Genomic DNA, 24,352 nt, shown 5'->3' on the forward strand with positions numbered 1-24,352 from the left:
AACTACAAAAATTACAAGGTATACAAAGAAACAGGAAAACATGGCGCATTCAAAGGAGTAAAATTAATTGGCAGAAACCATTTCTGAGGACACCCAGGCATTTGACTTACCAAAGACTTTAAAACAATTATCTTAAATTTGCTCAAAGAGCTAAAAGAAAACATGGACAAAAAACTAAAGGAAATCAGGAAAATGGTATATTAACAAAATTAGAATACCAAGAAAGGGACAAAAATTGTAAAAAGGAGCTAAACAGAAATTCTATAGCTGAAAGACACAATAACTGAAATGAAAATTTACTAGAGGAGCTCAAACACAGAAGAATCAGTGAACTTGAAAATAAGACAATTGAAATTTTCAAATCTGAGGAGCATAAAGAAAAATAAATAAAGAAAAGTGGATAGGCCAACTGAGGTGGCTCATGCCTGTAATCTCAGCACTTTGGGAGGTCAAGGCGGGTGGATCACTTGAGGTCAGGAGTTCGAAAACAGCCTGGCCAACATAGCAAAACCTTATCTCTGCTAAAAATACAAAAATTAGCTGGACATGGTGATGAGTGCCTATAATCCCAACTACTCAGAAGGCTGAGGCAAGAAAATTGCTTGAACCTGGGAGGCAGAGGTTGCAGTGAGCCAAGATTGTGTCACTGCACTCTAGCCTGGGCAACAGAGTGAGGCTCTGTCTCAAAAAAAAAAAAAAAAAAGAAAAGTGGACAGAGACCAAGGAACTTGTGGAATACCATTAAGTAGACCAACATATGCATTACGATTCCCAAGGAGGAGATAGAGAAAGGGGTAAAAAGATTATCTGAAGAAATGGCTGAAAACTTCCCAAATTTGATGAAAGACACTAATCTACAAATCCAAGAATCTCAATAAACTCCAAGTAAAATAAATCCAAAGAGACTCACACTGAGACACATTATAATCAAACTGTTGAAAGACAGAGAATCTTGACAGCAGCAAGAGAGAAGCAACTCATAATGTACAAGTGATCCTCAATAACACTATCAGCTGAAGTCCAATCACTCTGAGGGAAAAAAAAAAAAAAGACTACTGGCCATTTTCTCAGCAGAAACCCTGGGTGCCAGAACGCAGTGGGATAATACATTTAAAGTGCTTTGAAAAAAAAAAAAAAAACTGTCAGGACAGGCATGCTGGCTCACACCTGTAACCCCCAACACTTTGGGACACACCAAGGTAGCTGTGTAGATCACTGGAGCCCAGGAGTTTGAGACCAGCCTGGGCAACATGGCAAAACCTTATCTCTACAAAAAAAAAACACAAAAATTAGTTGCACCTGTAGTCTCAGCTACTCAGGAGCCTGAGGCAGGAAGATCACTTGAACCTGGGAGATCAAGGCTACAGTGAGCCATGATCACACCACTGCACTCCAGTCTGGGCAACAGAGAGAGATCTTGTCTCTTAAAAAAAAAATTATGCGAAATCTACTCTGCCTGTGTTCTATAAAGGGAACAACAAAGCCTGGATGACAGCATATCTGTTTACCCTACAGTTTGCTGAATATTTTAAGCTCATTATTGATACCTACCCCTCAGAAAAAAAGATTCCTATCAAAATATTATTGCAGGCTGGGCACAGTGGCTCATGCCTGTAACCCCAACATTTAAGGAGGCCAAGGCAGGAAAATCACTTGAGGCCAGGAGTTCGAGACCAGTCTAGGCAACACAGCAAGACTCAGTCTCCATTAAAAAAAAAATTACTGACCATTGATAGCGCACCTTGTCACCCTATAGCTCTGATTGAGATGTACAAGGAGATTAATGTTGTTTTCATGCCTGCTAACACAAAATCTTTTCCTTAGCCTGTGGATCAAGAAGTACTTTTGACTTTCAAGTCTATTATTTAAGAAATATATTTTGTAAAGCTATGGCGGCCATAGATAGCAATTCCTACGATGGATCTGGGCAAAGTCAATTGAAAACCTTTTGGAAAGGATTCACCCTCCTAGATGCCATTAAGAGCATTTGTGATTCATGGGAGGAGGTGAAAATATCAACATTAACTGGAGTTTAGAAGAAGTTGATTCCAACCCTCATGGTTGATGTTGAGGAGTCTAAGACTTTATGGAGGGATGTAACTGCAGATGTGGTAGAAATAGCAAGAGAACTAGAATTGGAAGTGGAGTCTGAAGATGTGACTGAATTGCTACAATCTCATGATAAAACTTTAAGAGATGAGGAGTTGCTTCTTCTAGACAAACAAAGTGGTTTTTTGAGATGACGTCTACTCCTGGTGAAGTTGCTATGAACATTGTGGAAATGACAACAAAAGATTTAAAATATCATATAAACTTAATTGACAAAGCAGCAGCAGGGTTTGAGAGGACTAACTCCAATTTTGAAAGAAGTTCTACCGTGGGTAAAATCCTATCAAACAGCATCACATGCTATAGAGAAATCTTTCATGAAAAACATAGTCAATTGATGCAGCAAACTTCATTGTCTTATTTTATGCCACCCCAACCTTCAGCAACCACCACCTTGATAGTCAACAAACATCAAGGCAAGACCCTCCACCAGTAAAAATATGACTTGCTGAAGGCTCAGATGATCATCAACATTTTTAAGTGATAAAATATTTTCAAATTAAGGTATGTACATTGTTTTGTAAACATGTTATTGCACACTTAAGAGACTACAGTATAGTGTAAACATAACTTTTTCTTTTTTTTTTTTTTTTTGAGATGGAGTTTCGCTCTTGTTGCCCAGGCTGGAGTGCAATGGCATGAACTCGGCTCACTGCAACCTCCACCTCCCAGGTTCAAGCAATTCTCCTGTTTCAACCTCCCAAGTAGCTGGGATTACAGGTGCCCACCACCACGCTTGGCTAATTTTTGTATTTTTAATAGAGACGGGTTTCACCATGTGGGCCAGGCTGGTCTCAAACTCCTGACCTCAAGTGATCCACCCACCTCGGCCTCCCAAAGTGCTAGGATTACAGGCATGAGCCACCACACCCGGCCTAGTATTTTTTTTTTTAAGAGATGGGGTCTTACCGTGTTACCAAGGTTGGTCTCAAACTCCTGAGCTCAAACAATCCACCTGCCTCAGCCTCCCAAAGTGCTGAGATTACAGGCCTGAGCCACCATGCTGGCCCAACATAACTTTTATATGCACTGCAAAACAAAAAAATCCCTGTGACTCACTTTATTATGATATTGGCTTTATTGTAGTGGTCTGGAACCCAACCCACAGTATCTTCCAAGTTTGCTTGTACATTTTAGCTATCTATTATTGAACAACTTAGTGGCTTAAAACTACAATAATTTTATTTATTTGCTTGTAATTTTGCAATGTGGGCTCAAATAGCCTTTCTTTGCTCCACACGCAGTCACCTGAGGTGGCTCCAGTGGGCTGGAGAATCCACTTTTTAAATGGCCTTCTTCACATGGCGGCAAAAGTTGGTGTTGACTGCTGGCTGGGAGTTCAACTGAGGCTGCTGGCCGAAACCTCAGTTCTTCTTCACATGGTTGGTTGGGCTTTTCACAGGCAGGAAGTCTGAGAAGTCAAACTTCTAACACAGCAGCTGGCTTCCCCCGAATGCAAAAACAGAAGCTATCAGGCCTTCTTAAGGCATAGTCCCAAACTGGCATAACATCACTTCCAACGCATTCTACTATTGATTAAAGCAAGTTACAGGCCCAATCAGACTCAAGAGAAGAGAACTCCTAAAGGTGCAAATATTGGGAAGCCTGGTTCATTTGGGGCCACCAAAGTAGCAGTGTACCATAAGATAGTCACCCTGCCAAGTGTTCTGTAGCTGTATATTTGTAATTACTTCTAATTGTATTGAGTTTTAAAAGTAATCTCTAAAAAAAAAATCAGTGTTTCCATATCAAAAATCTATTGATGTTTACAATAGCATCCAACATATGCAAGTGTTAGCTCATACCACTAATTATTACTAAATCAGTATTATAGTTCTTTGCCTCCTATTTTCACCATATCTGTCAGGTACATTCATAATCGTTCCAAATGAGCAGTCACTGAAATAATTTCAGGTTATTGTATCTTTCTGAAACTATAATTTGTTGTTTAGAAAGTAATCTGCATATTGAGAGACTTTGTAAGGGTTCAAACATAATCAAACTCCACCTTTCCGACCAGTAACTTTTTTCCCTGAAGATGAATGCTTTTAACTTCAAGAAACAGAACACCCAAGCAACAGACTTAGAGTCTAAACAGTAAAGACCTTTAATCATCTTTTTTTTTTTTTTTTTTTTGAGATGGAGTCTGTCGCCCAGGCTAGAGTGCAGTGGCTCCACCTCCCGGATTCAAGCGATTCTCCTGCCTCAGCCTCCCTAGTAGCTGGGACTACAGGTATGCACCACCACGCCCGCCTAGTTATTTTGTTTTTTTGTTTTTTGTATTTTTAGTAGAGACAGGATTTCACCATGTTGGCCAGGCTGGTCTCGATCTCTTGACCTAGTGATCTAGACCACCTCAGCCTCCCAAAGTGATGAGATTACAGGTATGAGCCACTGCACCCGGCCAAGACCTTTAATTAACTTACACAACAAAGTCTGGAGATAAGCAGTTCCAAGCATGGTACAGCAGCTCAATGATATCATCAAGTATTTGGGTGTTTTCTATCTTTGCCCTCAACCATCTTCAGCACGTGAGGTTTTCTTTTCTTTTTTTTTTTTTTTTTTTTTTTTTTTGAGACGGAGTCTCGCTCTTGTTGCCCAGGCTGGAGTGCAGTGGCACAATCCCGGCTCACTGCAACCTCTGCCTCCCGGGTTCAAGTGATTCTCCTGCCTCAGCCTCCCGAGTAGCTGGGATTACAGGCGCCCACGACCACGCCCGGCTAAGTTTTGTATTTTTAGTAGACATGGGGTTTCACCATGTTGGCCAGGATGGTCTCGACCTCCTGATCTCGTGATCCACCCACCTCGGCCTCCCAAAGTACTGGGATTACAGACCTGAGCCACCGCGCCCGGCCTGCACGTGAGCTTTTCATCTGGAAACTTGTCCCCTCATGGTCAGTCCTCACACCACCCCACTTACAGAAGAAAAAAATGGAAAGGTGAAGTCTCCTCTGGAAGCTTCGTCTTTTTATCTGGGAGGAAAATATTTCCCAGAAGCTGCCTTCTCTTAATTTCTGTCAGACTCTAGACTACCCTCAAATTTCATTGGACCTGCGATTACAGTATTACCTAGCAATAAAAATCAAAAGAATCGAACATCATTGAGTGGGAAAAATCCTCTGCAAGTACAGCCAAGCCTTTTCTGAGGCTATTTTTAAACTTACAAATCAGAGGACAATCGCGACATTAGAGGAAAATTACCCAGGTTTACGCCATCACTAACGATGATAGCTTACGATGATAGCTAACCCAGCTCTTCAACTTCCTTTCAATCTCCAGAAAAGGCTCGCTGCGTGCTCATGGTAACGTGGCTTTACAGATTTTTACCCACTTCAAATATGGCCGCCAAGCTCCGTTCTCTTTTACCACCTGATCTGCGGCTACAATTCTGGCTTCATGCCCGCCTCCAAAAGTGCTTCCTCTCGAGGGGTTGTGGTTCTTAGTGCGCAGGCGCAAAAGCAAGTCCTCTTCCGGGCAAAATGGCGATGGGACTAATGTGCGGACGCCGGGAGCTTCTGCGCTTGCTACAGTCCGGGCGTCGGGTAAGGATGCCCCGGGGCTGAGCACCGGGATGCTGCCCTGACCCAGTGAACCAGGCCCCAGGACAGCTCGTCCTAGGGGTATGAGCAGACGCTGACCTGCTCACCGGGACCTGAATGTCATGACCTCGGGTCATGTGAGGACGCGCTAGGGTTAGTCCCCGACACTATGGGCCCAGCAGCCAGGTGTCAGCTTCTGGAATTGGCTTCGCCCCTGGCGAGAGCACCTCGGCCTCGTTCTCAGGGCCCTCCGATGTGGGTCTGCGATAACTGAGATGCGGGGAACCCAGGTTCGAGCTTCGCTTTGCAGGCACCACCCGCTGCATGCCTTCAGGCTAGCGGTCTGCGCGCGGTGATAGCAATGTCCTCTCCTGTAGTGGCCGAGCTGCCTGCTTCTTGGGGAGTTAGCATAATGAATCCCGTTTGCCCCCACGCGAGGACTTCTGCTCCCGGTAAAGGGGCTCCATCATCCTTTTACACGCTCAGGTCCACAGCGTCGCAGGGCCCTCGCAATGGCTTGGGAAACCGCTGACCACGCGGCTCCTATTCCCAGTAGCCCCGTGCTGCTGTCGCCCACACTACCTCTTCCTTGCGGCTTCCGGCCCCCGCAGCCTCAGTACCTCTGCCATCTCGTTTGCAGAAGTCCAGGTAAGAGGCCTTTCATTCCTGCAATATTAGGAGTGGTGTTTCCTGGTTGGTTTCATATTTTGTTTTGTTTGGGAGCAGGGGGAATATGGAGCAGAGTTCTTGTCCACGCTCCACACAGCTCTCCAAAATGATAGCATCTCTGCTTAGGATGGATTTTCAATTCAGTGGGGAAATGATTGAAAGTACAACAGGAGAGATGTTATATTTGGTTTTCTGAGCTGTTTTAAAGAAAAGCAATTGTTTCATGTTAATATATGGCAAAAATCATGATAGTGATATTCAAATGGCTGAAGTTTGGAAAACAGTGATAAAAGAAATAACTTCCCAGCATGAAGGGAAGTCATGGATTCTTACTCAAAGTAACTTCTCTTCCTAACTATTGATAAAAATGAGATGTCCTTTTTAAGCTTGAAATCTGCAGACACTAGGCTAACCTGGAAGAACAAGAAGTAGAGAGAACAGAACCCAGTACTGGTTATTATAAAAAGATCTCACTTTCTTTGTGTTCGCTACTGAATAAATATAATACAAGGCTTTCTTTCACACAGGTTCAGGCCCCTCCTGTTGTTGCTGCAACTCCCTCACCCACAGCAGTACCTGAGGTGGCTTCTGGAGAGACTGCAGATGTAGTCCAAACTGCTGCAGAGCAGAGCTTCGCTGAACTGGGGCTGGGGTCATACACCCCAGTGGGGCTGATCCAGAATTTACTGGAATTTATGCATGTCGATCTGGGCCTACCTTGGTGGGGGGCCATTGCTGCATGTAAGGGGAATATACCCTGGACATGGGTTAGGGATTTAACCTCATAGATGGCAATTCTTTGAATGGATTCAGGAAGTAGTTGCAGAAGCTCTGGGGTCAGAAGAGCAGATGATTTCAAATGAGCGATAGAGGTTCATCATACCTAGATGCACTCTGCCTATATTTCTTAAAGAGCATTATAAAACCACCAGATCATCTGGGATTCAAGAAGTATAGATATTTGAATACAAACATGGGGTTAGAGTCAGGGGACCTTATTAACAGTCATGAAGCTATCCTGGTTTAGAACAGAGGTTCAGGTCAGGCACTTAAACCCCTAAATTGGGAAGCCACTAGCATTGCTTTTGTAAAGGCTAAAACTCTGCTTTGAATTATGTGTCTTTCTGCCACGTTGCTCCATCAATTATCTTTTCTCCCCTGTGTCTTCAGCGTTTCCCTCCTCACTGCCCTACCCTGAACATGTAAACATGCTCAGGCACACCCATGTGTTACCTGGGGGAAGGTTTCTTCCCTTCATCCTTAGTTCCCCTTCACTTACTACCCTATCTTCTTCCTTTGATGGCTGTTATTTATTTTGTTGTTGTTAATTTTTGTGAATACCTAGTAGGTGTATATATTTATGGGCTACATGAGATGTTTTGATAGAGGCATGCAAGGTGTAATAATCACATTATGGAGAATGAGATATCCATCCCCTTAAGCATTTATCCTTTAAGTTACAAACAATCCAATTACACTTTTATTTTATTTTTTATTTTATTTATTTTTTTAAACGGAGTCTTGCTCTGTCACCCAGGCTGGAGTGCAGTGGTGCAGTCTCAGCTCACTGCAACCTCCACCTCCCAGGTTCTAGCGATTCTCATGTCTCAGCTTCTCAAGTAGCTGGGACTACAGGTGTGCCACCACACCTGGCTAATTTTTACGTTCTTTATTTAAAAATATGCTATTATTACTGACTATAGTCACCCTGTTGTGCAATCAATAGTAGATCTTATTCTAATTTTTTTTTTACCCATTAACTATTCCCAACCCTGACTACCCTTCCCAGCCTCTGGTACCTTCCTTCTACTCTCTGCCCATGATTTCATTTGTTTTGATTTTTAGATCTCACAAATAAGTGAGAACATGGCGATGTTCGTCTTTCTGTGCTTGCCTTATTTCACTTAACATAGTGATCTCCAGTTCCATCCACGTTGTCACAGATGACTGGGTTTCATTCTTTTGATAGCTGTTACTTAAAAGACTGCTCTGCATCCAATTAGCCTACTTCTTTCCATTTACTCCCTCAGCCGTCTGGCTTTTACTCATATCACCTCATTCGAACTGCCAGTAACATAATTGCTAAATCCACTCCTGTCAGCTTTTTGTTTGAGGAAACAAACAGGATTCCTAATCATCTGCTTAGAGAAGTTAATGCCATACTTTTGTGATGCCAAATTAGAGAACTGAGCCTTAAAGCAACTAATTCATACCCCTGACCTTATTTCTGGGCCTCTTAGGCATGAGTCATAGAATGGACAAGGCAAGAATAAGACCCTTTCAGTAAGGACCTAAAAGCCTTCAACCTTCTAGCTGCAGAACTGCTTTAATTTCACTCCAATCCTAGTTTGTATTTTCCAGGTACAGTCTTTGCCCGCTGCCTGATTTTTCCTCTCATCGTGACGGGCCAGCGAGAGGCAGCCAGGATCCACAATCACTTGCCAGAGATCCAGAAGTTTTCCAGTCGAATCAGAGAGGCCAAGTTAGCAGGAGACCATATTGAGTGTGAGTCAGTTGCAGAATGAGCGTGGGAGAAGTCCACATTTGCACTTTTCCTTACATTCTGCTGGGGGAAAGGAACAATGTAAATCAGAAGTTGCCACAGTCGGGAAAGTTCTAAAGGTTTGTTTCTTAGACCTAATGCTCCCAAGGAGTGGCCAGGGTTGGTTAGAAATTTCACAGGCCAGGTAGATAATGAGGATGTTCACCTCCACTGATGTAACTGTTACCCCAACCATTAATTTCCCCTCACCTCACAGATTACAAGGCTTCCTCGGAGATGGCACTTTACCAGAAAAAACATGGTATTAAACTCTATAAACCTCTCATTCTCCCTGTGACTCAGGTGAGCAAAAACATTTCCTTCCTTATTTCATCCAGTACCCATGAAATTTCCTCTCTGTGTTTCATGTGTCCCAGGTCCCCCAAAAAACAGGTGGTGGTGGATTATACATGGCTTTCAGTAGTGGGGTGATGAAAATGTTCTCTCTGGTAAAGCATGCTGACACTGTTTATCTTGTGTAATAGGCCCCAATCTTCATCTCCTTCTTCATTGCTTTGAGAGAGATGGCCAACCTTCCTGTGCCCAGCCTGCAGACAGGTGGCCTCTGGTGGTTCCAGGATCTCACGGTATCCGATCCCATCTACATATTACCACTGGCAGTCACTGCTACAATGTGGGCTGTTCTTGAGGTAAGCCCAGATTGGCCAAGTGCCAGGCCTGCAAAGTGAACTGGGATTGGAGGGTAAAGTAGTTGTACAGAATGGTCATCCTTCACTTGCTGGAGAAAGAGTTGATGGATAAGAGATTAGAGACAGATTCACTGAAACTGACAGCTTTCCTGACTTTTCCACCCCACTTCTTTTGGCAGCTAGGTGCTGAGACAGGTGTGCAAAGTTCTGACCTTCAGTGGATGAGAAATGTCATCAGAGTGATGCCCCTGATAACCTTGCCCATAACCATGCATTTCCCCACGGTATGTAATGCCTTATGGGCTGGCTCCAAGGCCTTCTGCCTAGCCTAGCCACCTAGCAAGCTGACCAGGGATACAGCTTCTGAGTCCCTTCTCTGTGTTCTCACCCAGGCAGTGTTTATGTACTGGCTCTCCTCCAATTTGTTTTCCCTGGTCCAAGTATCCTGTCTCCGGATTCCAGCAGTACGCACTGTACTTAAAATCCCCCAGCGTGTTGTACATGACCTGGACAAATTACCTCCACGGGAAGGCTTCCTAGAGAGCTTCAAAAAAGGTAAGGGCTCATCCTCTGTGAAACAGGACTAGGGAAAGGGGTCTAAAAATAGGAATGCAACTGGCTCTCTTGCTTCTCTTTACACAGGCTGGAAAAATGCTGAAATGACGCGTCAGCTGCGAGAGCGTGAACAACGCATGCGGAATCAGTTGGAGCTAGCAGCCAGGGGTAAATAGTCCTTTCAGGCCAAATTCTGTCTTTTGTTTCTTCCTTTCTGTTCTTCGTTGAAATTTGTTTTCTCTTCTCCCCTCAGGTCCCTTACGACAGACCTTTACCCACAACCCTCTCCTACAACCTGGAAAGGATAACCCTCCCAATATCCCTAGCAGCAGCAGCAAACCAAAGTCAAAGTATCCCTGGCACGACACACTTGGCTGACTTATGTTCTGTGCACATTCTGGCAGGAATTCTGTCTCTTCAGAGACTCATCCTCAAAACAAGACTTGACACTGTGTCCTTGCCCCAGTCCTAGGAACTGTGGCACACAGCGATGTTCATTTTAAAAACGGATTTCATGAAACACTCTTGTACTTATGTTTATAAGAGAGCACTGGGTAGCCAAGTGATCTTCCCATTCACAGAGTTAGTAAACCTCTGTACTACATGCTGCTTCCTGATACTTATTGAACAGGGAAATGAGTGTGCACTTCAGAAAACTGAAGAATACCCAGCATTTTGGGAGGCCGAGGTGGGTGGATCACCTGAGATCAGGAGTTTGAGACCAGCCTGGCCAACATGGGGAAACGCCATCTCTGCTGTTTTACAAAAATAGCCACACGTGGTGGTGCACACCTGTAGTCCCAGCTACTCGGGAGGCTGAGGCAGGAGAATTGCTTGAACCCGAGAGGCGGAGGTTGCAGTGAGCCAAGGTTGCGCCACCGCACTCCAGCCTGGGCAATAGAGGGAGACTGTCTCAAAAAAAAAAGAAAACTGAAGAATAGAGTGAGTCATGATTGCTTTTGCTGGCCCATGGCCTTGGAAAATATAATGTTTTAACCTGGCATTAAGGGTTTAAACTTCCACCCAGGCGCAGTGGCTCACGCCTGTAATCCCAGCACTTTTGGGAGGCCAAGGCGGGCGGATCACGAAGTCAGCAGATCGAGACCGTCCTGGCTAACATGGTGAAACCCCGTCTCTACTAAAAAAAAAAAAAAAAAAAAATTAGCCGGGCATGGCGGCGGGTGCCTGTAGTCCCAGCTACTCTGGAGGCTGAGGCAGGAGAATGCCGTGAACCCGGGAGGCGGAGCTTGCAGTGAGCCGAGATTGCGCCACTGCACTCCAGCCTGGGCAAGAGAGTGAGACTCCTTCTCAAGAAAAAAAAAAAAAAAACAGTTTAAACTTCCAATCCATGCATGTGTTGTTCTATGCACATTTGGATTGCAGTCTAGAGGTGTGGCTGATAAGTTGAATGTTGAGGTTGTATCTAAATATAGTAACCGCACTTCTTGATCCCAAGATTACTTTAAAAATTTCAAGAAGTAGATGTGTGCAAATTCTTAGTGATAATTAAGAATGAAAGTTCCAGGCTGGGCAAAGTGGCTCACACCTATAATCTCAGCACTTTGGGAGGCTGAGGTGGGTAGATCACTTGAGTCCAGGAATTTGAGACCAGCCTGGGCAACATGGCGAGACCTTGTCTCTGCTAAAAAGTTAGCTGAGCATGGTGGTGCTTGTCCATAGTCCCAGCTACCTGGGAGGATGAGGTGGGAGGATAGCTTAAGCCCAGGAGGTTGAGGCTGCAGTGATCCAAGATCGTGCTGCTATACTCCAGCCTTGGCTACAGAGCAAGATCCTGTCTCAAAAAGGAAGTTCATGTCATTTTTATGTAACAATCCAACATTTGACTAGAGCAATTTAAGTGTTCTATTGTCTGCCTTTGTGTAGAGCCTGGTTTATCAGCCTTCAGCAGCTAGCTTGAGAGAGAAAAGATGGATATACTTTCAAACATAAGATTGATTTTAGTCTTTGTGTTTCTAGGCTAATGGGAGCTGTCCTAGAGATACTATATAAAATGAAGCCACTCGGACTTTAGGAACATAAACTTTTATTGGCATCCAGCACCTGTGATAGTTTCATGTCTCTCTAAAGGAGACAGGAAATTGGAGCATTGTGGGCCCTTTTAAAAGAAAAGAGGAGTAGGTAGGCACACCCAGGTGCTTCTAAAACAACCAAGCCCAAACCTGCCATGCTCCTCCCCACAGTCACCTTTATTGTCCCCTTTAAAAGTCTGGAACAGTATGTAGCAAAACAAATAAATTACTTTTCATTTCAAAAAGTAAGTTCAAAGGTTGAAGCTGCCTAGGCCAGGCTTCTGGACAGGTGCCTCCAAAGAAGTGAGCTTTCCTTTTCAACTTCCTTAGCTCTAGCCAGTAGACCAGAAACCCCTGCTTTCCACATCAGGATTCCAGATGGTGTTTAGTTAGACTTGGGATCCCGTTGCTTGGGCATCTCTCCTCCATCTTCCAAATCCATTTCTGCAGCAACTGACATACACAGGACCTGGAGGTACCTTGTGGCAGACCCTACAAAGAGAACTTTGAGTTGGAATTGAGAAGAGGTCAGCTGGGCTGAGTTCAAGTGTCACTGAATGGAACTCAGTGTGAGGGGAGTGATTCCACTAAGCCGAAGGGTTCATAAGAAGGGGCTAAGGCAAAGATGTCTTTGGAGGCTGGATTTACAGAAAAAGGCAAAAACCAAGGGCTCTGCAATAGCTGAGCGGACTTAAGGATGCACGGCTTACCCACGATCCTTCGGAGGTAAAGCGGTCGCTTATGTTCTGGCACTCTGATGATGAGGAAGTAAAAGGGCAGGCCTGAGAGGGCAATGGCAATGCCGATGAGGGAGTTGATAGTATCACTGTAAAGTGGAACAGCCACCAGGAAGATGGTGCAGAGGCAGAAGACAATCGGGAAGAAAACGCTGAGCTAAGGGCACAGGAAACACAACTGGAGTGGACAACTCAGGATTCTTAACAGCTAAAATAACCCCACCTCGCATAAGGATTAGCGCACTGAGCCTTTTTTCCCTACCTTTAATTTCCACACATTACTAACCACCAAGTCCCAGGCAAAGGTTTCTAAATAAAGTGCTTTGTCATAGTCCCTTGTAGCAGCAACTCCAGCTGTTTCAGGGGGAGCAGAGAGGTAGGATGGAGTTGCCTTACCTTGAGGGGACGAGGTCGATCAGGCTCCTTCCAGCGCAGGTAAAGCTGACCCACAATAGAAAGCCCCACAAAGAACCAGTAGCTGAAGCTGTAGTAGTTAATGAGCTGGAAGATGTCTTCCACGCACAAGTAGATCAATGCCATGATACCCTGTAAGCGTGAGCCTAAGTCAGCTCTTCTCAGGGCCTTTGTTAATCCAAAGGCTTTTCACTCCCTTTATACCCCAGAAATCCATCCCCTGTCAATCCTCAAAGTCTCCTGGTCCTCTTCTGTTTTTAATCCCTTTAACACCCTAGTTTCAGTACCTTATCCTCTCTCTTATAAGTCAGTAGTCTCAACTGGCTTTTCAACCCATTCTTCAAGTTAACCCTGTATAAAGCAAGTTCGAAACAATCCCTCAAAAGTCTTGCATAGGACCCTTTCCATAATGGCTCCAACCTACAATAACCCGCTCTTATCTCCTCCTACATGTTGAGTATCCCTGTTCTGAAAATCCAAAATGCTCCAATGAGCATTTCCTTTGAGTGTCAAGTCAGCACTCAAAAAGTTTCAGATTTTTAGAGCATTTCAGATTTTGGATATTCAGATTAGGGATACTCAACCTGTATTAAAACCCATACTGCTTTATCACAGGATTTTCTGATGCTATTTCTCCTACCTAAAGCCCATCTCTACCATTTGCAACCCTAGCCATCAAGATGCACTTTTTTTTTCTGAGAACACTTTGGTGGATTTTAAGACACACACACACACACACTTCTAGATGTAATTCTTCATTCACCCTCTACTCCCATGGAAGTGATCGTTTCTTCTCTTAAACACCGTATCACTCACTATCTGTCATGGCAATCAATCATTACAGTGTATTCCATGTACTTTATGCCTTATCTTAGAGCAGAGGTGTACCATTCCTTAGAGCATTTGGATTTTCCCTGTAGCGGTTAGCATAGTGCCTTGCCCATGGTGAACATTCTGATCCACCAATAGTTTTTCTATTGGAATCTTTTAGAGCTTTCAGGAAGCTAGAACAGTCGCTTCTGCTGTTACTAAAGTTTCCCCCGCAATCTGGCTTTCAGTCTCATCCTTGAGTTCACTTACATTGAAGAGCAGAGAAGGCACTGGTGTGAACCGCTCAACATGGATCATGCAGATGGCATCAGGGAGATGGCCTTCTCTTGAGCCCACAAAGAAAAGCCTATGTTAGGTAAGATAGGAGAAGCTGAGAAAATTGGTGGACACGGTGCAGCCTGGCTCACCTGCCACATGGCCCTCCCTCTCTGCCATCCCTTCCTTCAAAAGTATTTGGATAATATGGACTGGAGCTCAGTATTAAGATTAATGACAACTGCAGGCTTCTGCTAGAAACAAGAAGAAAGAGGTTGTGGTATCGGTTGGAGAACACAAGTAATCAAAGGCTGGGTCCTGTAAGTTCTGTCCACTGCATAGCCCTTCGATGATACACCCCTCACAAAAGTTGCCACTCTTACCTAGAAGCAGCCACAATGGAGGCATTGAGGCCACCAAAACAGGATAATGCAACTGACAGTGGAATTATCCAGTTAAATATTCCAAATATCTGATCTGCAAAAGTCTAAGGGAAAAGAATGGAAGAGTCATTAGCAGGATCTAAAAGGGATGAAAGACATGGATGGGCATGCCCCCAGATTCCCCTTATTAGGACTCCAACCTTTCTTCCACAGTGGGGTTAACAGGACCTTCTTGCAAGCCCAGTATTCTAAATGAACTCCTTTCAAGGCTGTCTACCCCCTTTCCAGGACTTTCAAGAGCCGAATATACCCAGTACCCCACAAGACACCCTCAACCTTCTGCTAGTGAAAATCCTTTACCACAGCAACAGCATCACTGGCCAAGATGTCTCTCATGTCTAGCACAGTATAATAGGCCACATTGGTCAAGATATAGATGATGGTGACAATGGGCATGGAGATGCCAATGGAGAGGGGCAGGTTCCTACAGCCAAATAGAATAAAATACACATTAGTCCCACAGTCATATCCCTATCTCTCCTTTAATCCTTAGACTCTCCCTGCCACACCAGTCTTTCCAGGGATGGAGACTCTTGCTACATTTCCTCAATGCATTTGTCTTTGACGGTGCCCTGGATAGTGGCTGAAGCTCTGAACACTTAAGAACTAAAGAACGTTAGGGGAAAGGAATATCATATTAGGAGACAGGGCTGTGCAGCTGGGAGCAGTGGCTCATGCCTGTAGTACTAACACTTTGGGAGGCTGAGGCAGGGAGATGGCTCGAGTCCAGGAGTTGGAGACCAGCCTGGGCAACATGGCAAAACCCTGTCTCTACAAAAAACTAGCCAAGCAGCTGGGCGTGGTGGCTCACGCCTGTAATCCCAGCACTTTGGGAGGCCGAGCCGGGTGGATCACCTGAGGTCAGGAGTTCAAGACCAGCCTGGCCAACATGGCAAAACCCTGTTCCTACTAAAAATATAAATAATTAGCCAGGCATGGTGGCATGCACCTGTAGTCCCAGCTACTCAAGGAGGCTGAGGTACGAGAATCACTTGAACTCGAGAGGCGGAGGTTGCGGTAAGCCAAAATTGTGCCATTGCACTCCAGCATGGGCGACAGAGTGAGACTCTGTCTCAAAAAACAAACCAAAAAAAAAAAAATTAGCCAAGCGTGATGGCGCATGCCTGTAATCCCAGCTATTTGGGAGGCTGAGGTGGGAGGATCACTTGAGCCTGGGGAGGTCAAGGCTGCAGTGAACCATGACTGGGCCACTGCACTCCAGCCTGGGCAAGGCAGCCAGACCCTGTCTAAAAAAAAAAAAGCAGGGCGGGGGGGATTAACAAAGACTGTCCCAGCATCATAATGCACAGGAAAATGGGAGGTTATTTTGTTTTATACTCCAAAGATCTTTTGGTGTCAGGATTCCATCTCTAAGATTATCAACATTGGCAATTTTGCCTCAAGGTTGAGAAATATAAAAAGAAATTATGGAGGCAAGTTGTGAAATTTAACATCTTCAGAGAATAAGATAGGCCTTCAGTAGGAAGAGAAATGTATGTATCTGACTAGCAACCTGGAAGATATGTCTGCCCACCCCTTCCTCAGTTTGAGAACCTCAGGAGCCATCCTAACTGGTGGGCAAAAGAAAGATGCAAAGAGCTCTCAAGATCCCTGTAGCCCAATAAAGCCATGATCTTTATAAACATCCTTAACAGTAAGGCTGCCAAAAAAAAAGCACAAAATGGGGCAAATACTCTGCAAATACAGTCATGCAGCTTCTGTCCGGTAGGTGGAAGTACCACCCAGGCCTTGATCCTGCTTCTGTTATCTCTGTTCCCATAGCGTTACCACTAGTTGTGTACCAAGAGTGCTCTTCTCTCAAGCCAAAAGGAGTTTATTGGTATAAGAATTGTGATTCTTTTCACTTAAGCATTTACAGAAAGCTGGGCACAGTGGCTCACGCCTGTAATCCCAGCACTTTGGGAGGCTAAGGCGGGCGGATCACCTGAGGTCAGGAGTTCGAGACCAGCCTGGCCAATATGGTGAAACCCATGTCTCTACTAAAAATACAAAAATTAGCCAGGCGTGGTGGCAGGCGCCTGTAATTCCAGCTATTTGGGAGGCTGAGGCAGGAGAATCACTTGAACCTGGGAGGCAGAGGTTGCAATGAGCCAAGATCACGCCATTGCACTCCAGCCTGGGAAATAGAGCAAGACTCTCCAAAAAACAAAAAACATTTTACAGAAACTCTACTCCCTGGCAAATCTTAGTTCCCAGAATCATAGAATTTTAGAGCCAGGAAAGGCCATGGAGATCACAGAATTTAACCCCCTCAATTACAGATAAGGAAGCAGGCAAAGAGATGGCCGGGCAACTCCCTCAAGGTTAGCCGACAAGTCAGTGGAAAGATAAACTCTAGGTCCTTGACTTCCTGTCCAGTTCTCTTTTCACTCTATATATAGACTACAGAGCAATAATGGTAGGGTGACTTAATTGAATGACTGAAACTACACCACAATGTCAGTATGAATTTAGGAAACAAGGAAGGTATCAGAGGGAAACATAGGAAGGTTTCTGGAAGTCTATATCCCAAAGCTATGTATGTGGGGATAAGGGTGGATAAAATATCTATCAAGGAAAATCTGTTTTAAAAACATACATAAGCATATAATACAACCTGCTTTAATGCAGAAATTAATGAACAAATGTAAAAATGCCTTTAAAAAATTTACAAAGCATACATGAGTAAGTTCATATTTTAGCCCTGTTACTGTGATCATAGACAAGTTACTTCTCTGAGCCTCAGGCCTCCCATCTATTAAAATGAGGCTGGTAAAATTAACCTCATAGTGGTTGTGGTATGCTGTCTGGCACATAGTAGGAGCTCATTAAATGATGGCTATCACTGCTATGGAAAGTTGGTGGTGCAGTACCTACCTCTCAGGATTCTTGATCTCTTCAGTGACATAGTTGAGGGTGTCCCAGCCTGAGTAGGAGAACAGAGCTGAGTACAGTGCCAGGGCAATGTCACCCACTGCAAATGATGAACCCTCAAAGGAATTCTCAAAATGAGTGGAGGCTCCTGGAACCCAAGAACATTGGAAGGCAGGGGATTAGTGGCTCATTCTCCCACTTCAAGATGGTCAAGTAAAGGACTGAGAGAATATGGTAATATAATAGCAGGTAAGTGGCCTACAACACCTTTGGCAGCAAGAGTACCAGTAAGGGAACAGGAAACAGAAGAGAGACGTCTATAGAGATAGACCAGAATGCCCTGCATCCTAATGACATAGATGGGGATCTTGACAGGAAGGGTCCAGGGTAGCTTTCTAGGATAAGAAACCACCATAGAGCAGAAAGGCTGGAGAATAGAAACAATGCAGTTCTGTTCTGCTCTTCAGGCTGCCTGATTCCTGCCTCCTATCACAATCTGCCAAAGCCAGCTCCCAGGGCATGGCTGTCAACCCTTTGCCAAGATCAGCCTCCTCTGGGAGGCAGCGTGCATGGAAGTTAAAGGACAGACTTTTGGGTCAGTTGTCCTGGATACACATTTCAACTCCTCTACTTACCGGTAGCAACTTGGGCAAGATATTTAATTTTTTTTTTTTTTTTTGGGACAGAGTCTTGCTCTGTCGCCCAGGCTGGAGTGCAGTGGCGTGATCTCAGCTCACTGCAACCACCTCCTCCTGGGTTCAAGCGATTCTCCTGCCTCAGCCTCCCGAGTAGCTGGGATTACAGGTGCCTGCCACCATGCCCGGCTAATTTTTGTATTTTTAGTCGAGATGGGGTTTCACCATCTTGGCCAGGCTGATCTTGAACTCCTGACCTCATGGATCCACCCACGATGGCCTCCCAAAGTGCTGGGATTACAAGCACGAGCCACTGCGCCCAGCCCAAGGTACTTATTCTGCAGGCTGTTTCCTCATCCATAAAATGAGAATAATAATAGTGCCCACCAAATAAGGTTATAGTAAGAAATGAGATAATGCACAAAGAGCACTTAGAGGAGTGCGGCTCACAGAAAATGCTTAAAAAAGATTAGTTGCTACTAATATTATTTCTTACCCTGGCCAAGTCTAACAATGCCTGCAACGATGACCGCGATCAGTGCCAATACTTTAGCATAGGTGAAAATATCTTGTACCAGGGTTCCCCATTTGACATAGGCACAGTTAATGAAGGTTAAGAGACCTGAAAGAAAAATAATACTGATTGGTGACTTACCCTTACCACCCTAGGGCCTTAGACTCCCAAGCAATTTTTCCAGTACCAGTCACCAAGATATACCCTTCAGCCAAAGACAGACCCTCTGACCTGCTCTGCACTGGAACCCTCGGGCCCCAGAATGTCACCATTATCATACAAAGGCCTCTATACTCCCTACCCCCAGCACCTTATATGGGAGACACAAAACAAAGTGACTGCAGATCTGCTTACATAAAAAATACATCCAAATGTCCAATCACAGCAGTGGGAGGCAACTGGGAACTGTACAGGATTAGTGATTGTTCCGGCTCTTGGCTCTGAAAAGTCCTGGTCTCTCCCTCCTACCTCCCATTCCCCATGGGCTCCAGGACACAGCACTCTGACTCTGTGGTATTACTGTTAACCTTGAGGAGTTCTGCTGTGACTTATCCAACGCTGAGCCAGCAGGTCAGGCTGTGTGGCCAAGGATTAGGATGAAGGCCAGACTTCCTGCCCACTGCCTGGCAGCTCAGCTGCCTGCTTTTGTGCTTGGAAAGATTCTTGCAGCTAAGAGTGGTTCCTGTAGAATGGGGACAGGGCATTTTTCCTGATGGGACAATGGAGAAGTAAGAGCCACACAGTCCTTCTACTCAGAAGTACAGGTTTTAAAAGTACTTTTTATCAGAGTTCTTAACTAGGGCCTCCATAAGGCTCGAAATTCTTTTTCAAAGTATTATGTCCATATGAATACAGACATACCTAAGAAAAAGTTTCATACCTTTTATTAGAAAGGGATCATAGCTTTTATCAGAATCTCAAAGAAGTCCATTATCCCTCCCCCAACAAAAAAGTTACAATCTACGACTTGAATTTGAATTACTTGAAGAAATTCAACAAGGGAGGCTCACACATGCTGTGAGGTTGACCAGTAGCCCCAGGATGTGGCAGAGAAGAAAGTTGGAAAAAAAAACACAGATCTTCCTACTGGTAGCATAGCAAATCGCTTCATTGCTCCCTCCTTCCCAGCTCAGCAACTGGAACACTATAAGGAGGGCTTAACTTTAAAGCCCTTCTCCCAAGGGCTCCAAGGGCAAGGTCAACATCACCCTGCCTTACCAGTCAAGAGAATGAGGCCTAGTACAGTTCTTGCCTACTTCAGGCCACCAACACAGTCAGAAACACCCTCTGAGTTCTCCTGGCAGTGGTGTGGCCTTGGTGTCGCTAGTCCTCCTATTTTGTGGTGTCCTGGCCTCACCACATTCTGGCTACTTCATCCTGAGAAGCAGGAAAGTCTGGCCTCTCAGAACAGCTGCCCCATCTTCTCTCTCTCACCCTCCCTTCCACCACCACCCTCATTCTACTGACTGCCCAAGTTCCTTTCTGCTCTTCCTGAGAAGGTGCATTCCTGTCCTATACAAATGCTTGCCTTTCTGCCTAATGAACAACAAACCTTATCACAGGGCTGGGCAAAAATGTACCCACAGCTCCAGGCCACCCCAGTGCTAAGTTAATAATTAAGACACAAGTGTGCAGCACCCCACAAAATGACCAAAGTGCCTGTATCTTGCCCTCCACAAATCTTTCAAATCTGTCACTCCTCCCCAGCCAGTCACCCATCCTTTACTCCCCACTGGACTCCAGCCTCCAGCCACTCAACAGCTTAGTGCCCCTTCTCCCCAGCCTGTAACCTCTGCCCTTATCCTAGGCTCCGTGGCTGGCTCGTAACCACAACATAGCCAGGTTTCCAAGTAGAAACACCAGACACAAAGGATGCTGCCACATTGTCAGGAAAATGGGATCCCCAAATACAAATTTATGATTCCCTGCAGGGTAACCATGAGTCATAACACCAAACTGGAATAAGCTTACAGGACTAGCTCTAGTTCAGACTCAGAGTCTGAGCTGTGTGCCACAAGGTTCTTCTCAGTTCTGTCCAGGGATGTAGGCAGGGAAAAGGAGGGATAAGCAACCAATTCACCACCTGCTACCACAGCAGATTCTGAAATGGAAATACATGGCTTGTTTATATTTTATTTTATTTATTTTTATTTTTCTTTTTGAGACAGAGTTTCACCCTTGTTGCCCAGGCTGGAGTGCAATGGCATGGTCTCGGCTCATGGCAACATCTGCCTCCCGGGTTCAAGCCATTCTCCTGCCTCAACCTCCCAAGTAGCTGGGATTACAGGTGTGCGCCACTATGCCCAGCTAATTTTTATATTTTTAGTAGAGATGAGGTTTCACCATGTTGGCCAGGCTTGTCCCAAACTCCTGACCTGAGGTGATCCACCCACCTCAGCCTCCCAAAGTGCTGGGATTACAAGCGTGAGCCACCGCGCCCGGCCTATAGTTTATTATTTATTTATTTATTTATTTATTTATTTATTTATTTTATTTTTTGAGACACAGTCTTGCTCTGTCACCCAGGCTGAAGTGCAATGGCATGATCTTGGCTCACTGCAACCCCCACTTCCCAGGTTCAAGCAATTCTCCTGCCTCAGCCTCCCGAGTAGCTGGGACTACAGGTGTGTGCCACCATGCCTGGCTAATTTTTGTATTTTTAGTAGAGATGGGGTTTCACCATACTGGCCAGGCTGATCTCGAACTCCTGAGCTCAGGTGATCCGCCCACCTCGGCCTCCCAAAGTGCTGAGATTACAGGCGTGAGCCACCACACCCGGCCCTTTTTGTTTTTTTTTTTTTTGGAGATGGGGGTCTCACTCTTTCACCCAAGCCAGAGTACAGTGGAGAAATCATAGCTCACTGCAGCATCGAACTCCTGAGCTCAAGGGATCCTCCCAGCTCAGCCACCCTAGTAGCTGGGATCAAAGGTGTGCACCACCATGCCCAGCTAATTTGTTTTAATTTTTTTTTTTTTTTGAGATGGAGTCTTGCTGTCACCCAGCCTGGAGTGCAGTGGTGCGATCTCAGCTCACTACAACCTCTGCCTCCAGGGTTCAAGCAGTTCTCCTGCCTCAGCCTCTTGAGTAGCTAGGACTACAAGTGCCCACCACCACACCTGGCTAATTTTTGTATTTTTAGTAGAGACGGGGTTTCACCATGTTGGTCAGGCTGGTCTCGAACTCCTGACCTCGTGATCTGCCCTCCTCAGCCTCCCAAAGTGCTGGGATTACAGGTGTGAGCCACCGTGAGCCACCGTGCCTGGCTGTTTTAATTTTTTTAGAGACGGGGTCTTGCTATGTGGCCCAGGCTGGTCTCGAACTCCTGACCTCAGGCAATCCTTCCACCTCAGCTATCTGAGGAGTAACTGGGATTATAGGGAAGAGCCATGGCACCTGGGTGGCTTGTTTACATTTTAATCCCTATTGCTTCTCTACTTCTTTTTTTTTTTTTTCGAGACAGTCTTGCTCCGTCCCCCAGGCTGGAGTACAGTGGTGCGATCTCAGCTCACTGCAACCTCCGCCTCCTGGGTTCAAGCAGTTCTCCTGCCTCAGCCTCCCGAGTAGCTAGAATTACAGACATTCAACACCATGCCCAGCTAATTTTTGTATTTTTACTAGAGACAGGGTTTCGCCATGTTAGCCAGACTAGTCTCAAACTCCTGACCTCAGGTGATCCGCCTGCCTCAGCCTCCCAAAGTGCTGGGATTACAGGTGTGAGTCACCGGCGTGGCGTGCCCAGTCTCTTCTCTACTTCTCTATCCATCCATTTGTATCCCTCTCTTTGTCCACCAGTATGCCACCTCCCCCACTCCTGAGCCTGATTTCTCAGCCACTGACCCACCTTCTAGCCCTGATCTGCTCTCTGTACTGAGCACAGAAGGCTCAGTTTGAATGAGGAAGGGAATCCTACAGAAAGAAACCAGGGAGCAGAGGGAACTGCCTGAAGAGAGCTAGCCCTCCTCTTCCTCAAAGCCTAGCTTCCTCCAGGGCCTCTTGACTGTGGGAGCAGGAAATGGGTATGGCAGGCAGCAGTGCTGACAGGGCTTTTTGTCCCCACCTCAGCGGATACAGCTGACCACTGGCCCCAGAGCCCAGCTAAGTGCACTGCTCTTGAAGTGGAGCCCAGCCTCCTGCTTCAGGGCCAGGGACAGGAGGGGACCATGGGGTTAGGATAATATGGAGGCAACTGCAAATTAATCTCAAGGGCAGAGATGCCCTCCCCTTCTACCTCTAGGGGCAATTCAATCCCCACCCAACACTGGGCCAAGTCTATAGGAGGATAACCTGAAATCACCTTTGACCCTTGACTCAGGTGCAGCAGCACTCCTGCTTTGACCCCAGGGGGAGAAAAAAAGAATCTGCAAAGAAGTCACTCCTAGCCAGGTGCAGTGGCTCACGCCTGTAATCCCAGCACTTTGGGAGGCCGAGGTGGACGGATCACAAGGTCAAGAGATCGAGACCATCCTGGCCAACATGGTGAAACCCCGTCTCTACTAAAAATACAAAAATTAGCTGGGCATGGTGGCGGGTGCCTGTAGTCCCATCTACTTGGGAGGCTGAGGCAGGAGAATCACTTGAACCCAGGAGGCGGAGGATGCAGTGAGCCAAGATCACACCACTGCACTCCAGCCTGGTGACAGAGCAAGACTCCATCTCAAAAAAAAAAAAGAGAAGTCACTGCTATAACCATCTAAAAAGATGTTCCTGAATGGATCATCAAACCCAGCTACATAGGGTCCCCGGGAGTAGGAGACTAGTTCTAGTGGTAAGGCCCAGCATCAGCGCTAAAACTAAAAGCCAGAAAGCACCAGACCAGGTGGATCCAGAACAGAACAAAGCTTGCAGGCCCACTCTGGATCAGATGCTCAGGTTTAGTTTAGATACCTAAATGAAACATTTCCTGAAAAAGAACATTAAACCCACAATTCTGTAAGCACTATTACCTTTAAATACACACAATGTAACACACAAAACTTATGATTACAGGCGTGAACCACCATGCCCGGCGTCATTCCATTTTAAAAGTGATCTATAGAGCCAGGCGCGGTGGTTCGCGCCTGTAATCCCAGCACTTTGAGAGACTGAGGCGGGCAGATCACTTGAGGCCAGGAGTTTGAGACCAGTCTGGCCACCATGGCGAAACCCCGTCTCTACTAAAAATATAAATATTAGCTGGGTGTGGTGGCGCATGCCTGTAATCCCAGCTACTTGGAGGCAGAGGTAGGAGAATCATTTGAACCCGGGAGGCAGAAATTGCAGTGAGCTAAGATCACGCCACTGCACTCCAGCCTGGGTGACAGAGTGAGACTCCATCTCAAAAAATAAAATAAAATAAAGTGATCTATAGCTCTTCCTTTTATTAAGCCAACAGCATCTTCCTCCCAGCTTCTACCAGTGGTGCCAGACCTCTCCTCTGACTCCACACAGAATGAAGCTAAATCCTCTTCCACCCAATGGCCCTTCTTAACATTAAAGATGAATATCACGGCCGGGCGCTGGCTCACGCCTGTAATCGCAGCACTTTGGGAGGCCAAGGCGGGCAGATCATCTGAGG

At 45.6% G+C, this 24,352-nt stretch overlaps 2 protein-coding genes and 1 long non-coding RNA gene across 7 annotated transcripts in view; 1 reads left to right on the forward strand and 2 right to left on the reverse strand.

Annotated features, from left to right (window-relative positions):
• Positions 1-3,269: 3,269 nt before the first annotated feature.
• LOC134728942 (uncharacterized) lies at positions 3,270-5,508 on the reverse strand. Of its 2 annotated transcripts, none has more exons than XR_010109789.1 (2): positions 5,311-5,508; positions 3,270-3,552 (listed from the first exon to the last, which is right to left on the reverse strand). It is a non-coding gene; the product is annotated as an uncharacterized LOC134728942 (long non-coding RNA). The 2 variants fall into 2 exon arrangements; XR_010109788.1 differs by having other exon boundaries at positions 3,270-3,548; positions 5,311-5,490.
• A 19-nt stretch (positions 5,509-5,527) lies between these two features.
• On the forward strand, positions 5,528-10,668 carry OXA1L (OXA1L mitochondrial inner membrane protein). The gene is made up of 10 exons (XM_003808128.6): positions 5,528-5,651; positions 6,135-6,296; positions 6,845-7,058; positions 8,679-8,822; positions 9,077-9,162; positions 9,345-9,509; positions 9,689-9,793; positions 9,902-10,064; positions 10,152-10,232; positions 10,318-10,668. The coding sequence occupies exons 1-10, from the start codon at positions 5,589-5,591 to the stop codon at positions 10,440-10,442; spliced, it is 1,308 nt and encodes a 435-aa protein (XP_003808176.4). The 5' UTR covers positions 5,528-5,588; the 3' UTR covers positions 10,443-10,668.
• Positions 10,669-12,091: 1,423 nt separating this feature from the next.
• The window catches only part of SLC7A7 (solute carrier family 7 member 7), a 51,897-nt gene continuing 39,636 nt past the window's right edge, over positions 12,092-24,352 (reverse strand). For all 4 annotated transcript variants that reach the window (XM_063596169.1, XM_063596168.1, XM_034937279.3 and 1 more), the window contains 8 exons: positions 18,780-18,905; positions 17,652-17,796; positions 15,075-15,198; positions 14,715-14,818; positions 14,326-14,422; positions 13,228-13,377; positions 12,805-12,988; positions 12,092-12,586 (listed from right to left, as the gene is read on the reverse strand). In XM_063596169.1, the coding sequence (XP_063452239.1) occupies positions 12,480-12,586; positions 12,805-12,988; positions 13,228-13,377; positions 14,326-14,422; positions 14,715-14,818; positions 15,075-15,198; positions 17,652-17,796; positions 18,780-18,905 (1,037 nt within the window). In that variant the 3' untranslated portion in view covers positions 12,092-12,479. The remainder of the gene's footprint in view (positions 12,587-12,804; positions 12,989-13,227; positions 13,378-14,325; positions 14,423-14,714; positions 14,819-15,074; positions 15,199-17,651; positions 17,797-18,779; positions 18,906-24,352) is intronic.

The sequence above is a fragment of the Pan paniscus genome, chromosome 15 (assembly GCF_029289425.2).
Source record: "Pan paniscus chromosome 15, NHGRI_mPanPan1-v2.0_pri, whole genome shotgun sequence".
Lineage (NCBI taxonomy): Eukaryota > Metazoa > Chordata > Mammalia > Primates > Hominidae > Pan > Pan paniscus.

Bases quoted from the DNA above. Each gene is read 5' to 3' on its own strand.
- OXA1L (XM_003808128.6), top strand. From the start codon at position 5,589: ATGGCGATGGGACTAATGTGCGGACGCCGGGAGCTTCTGCGCTTGCTA. The intron at 9,163-9,344 runs GTGAGCAAAAAC...CTTGTGTAATAG, and splicing joins TCATTCTCCCTGTGACTCAG to GCCCCAATCTTCATCTCCTT. The intron at 10,065-10,151 runs GTAAGGGCTCAT...CTCTTTACACAG, and splicing joins CCTAGAGAGCTTCAAAAAAG to GCTGGAAAAATGCTGAAATG.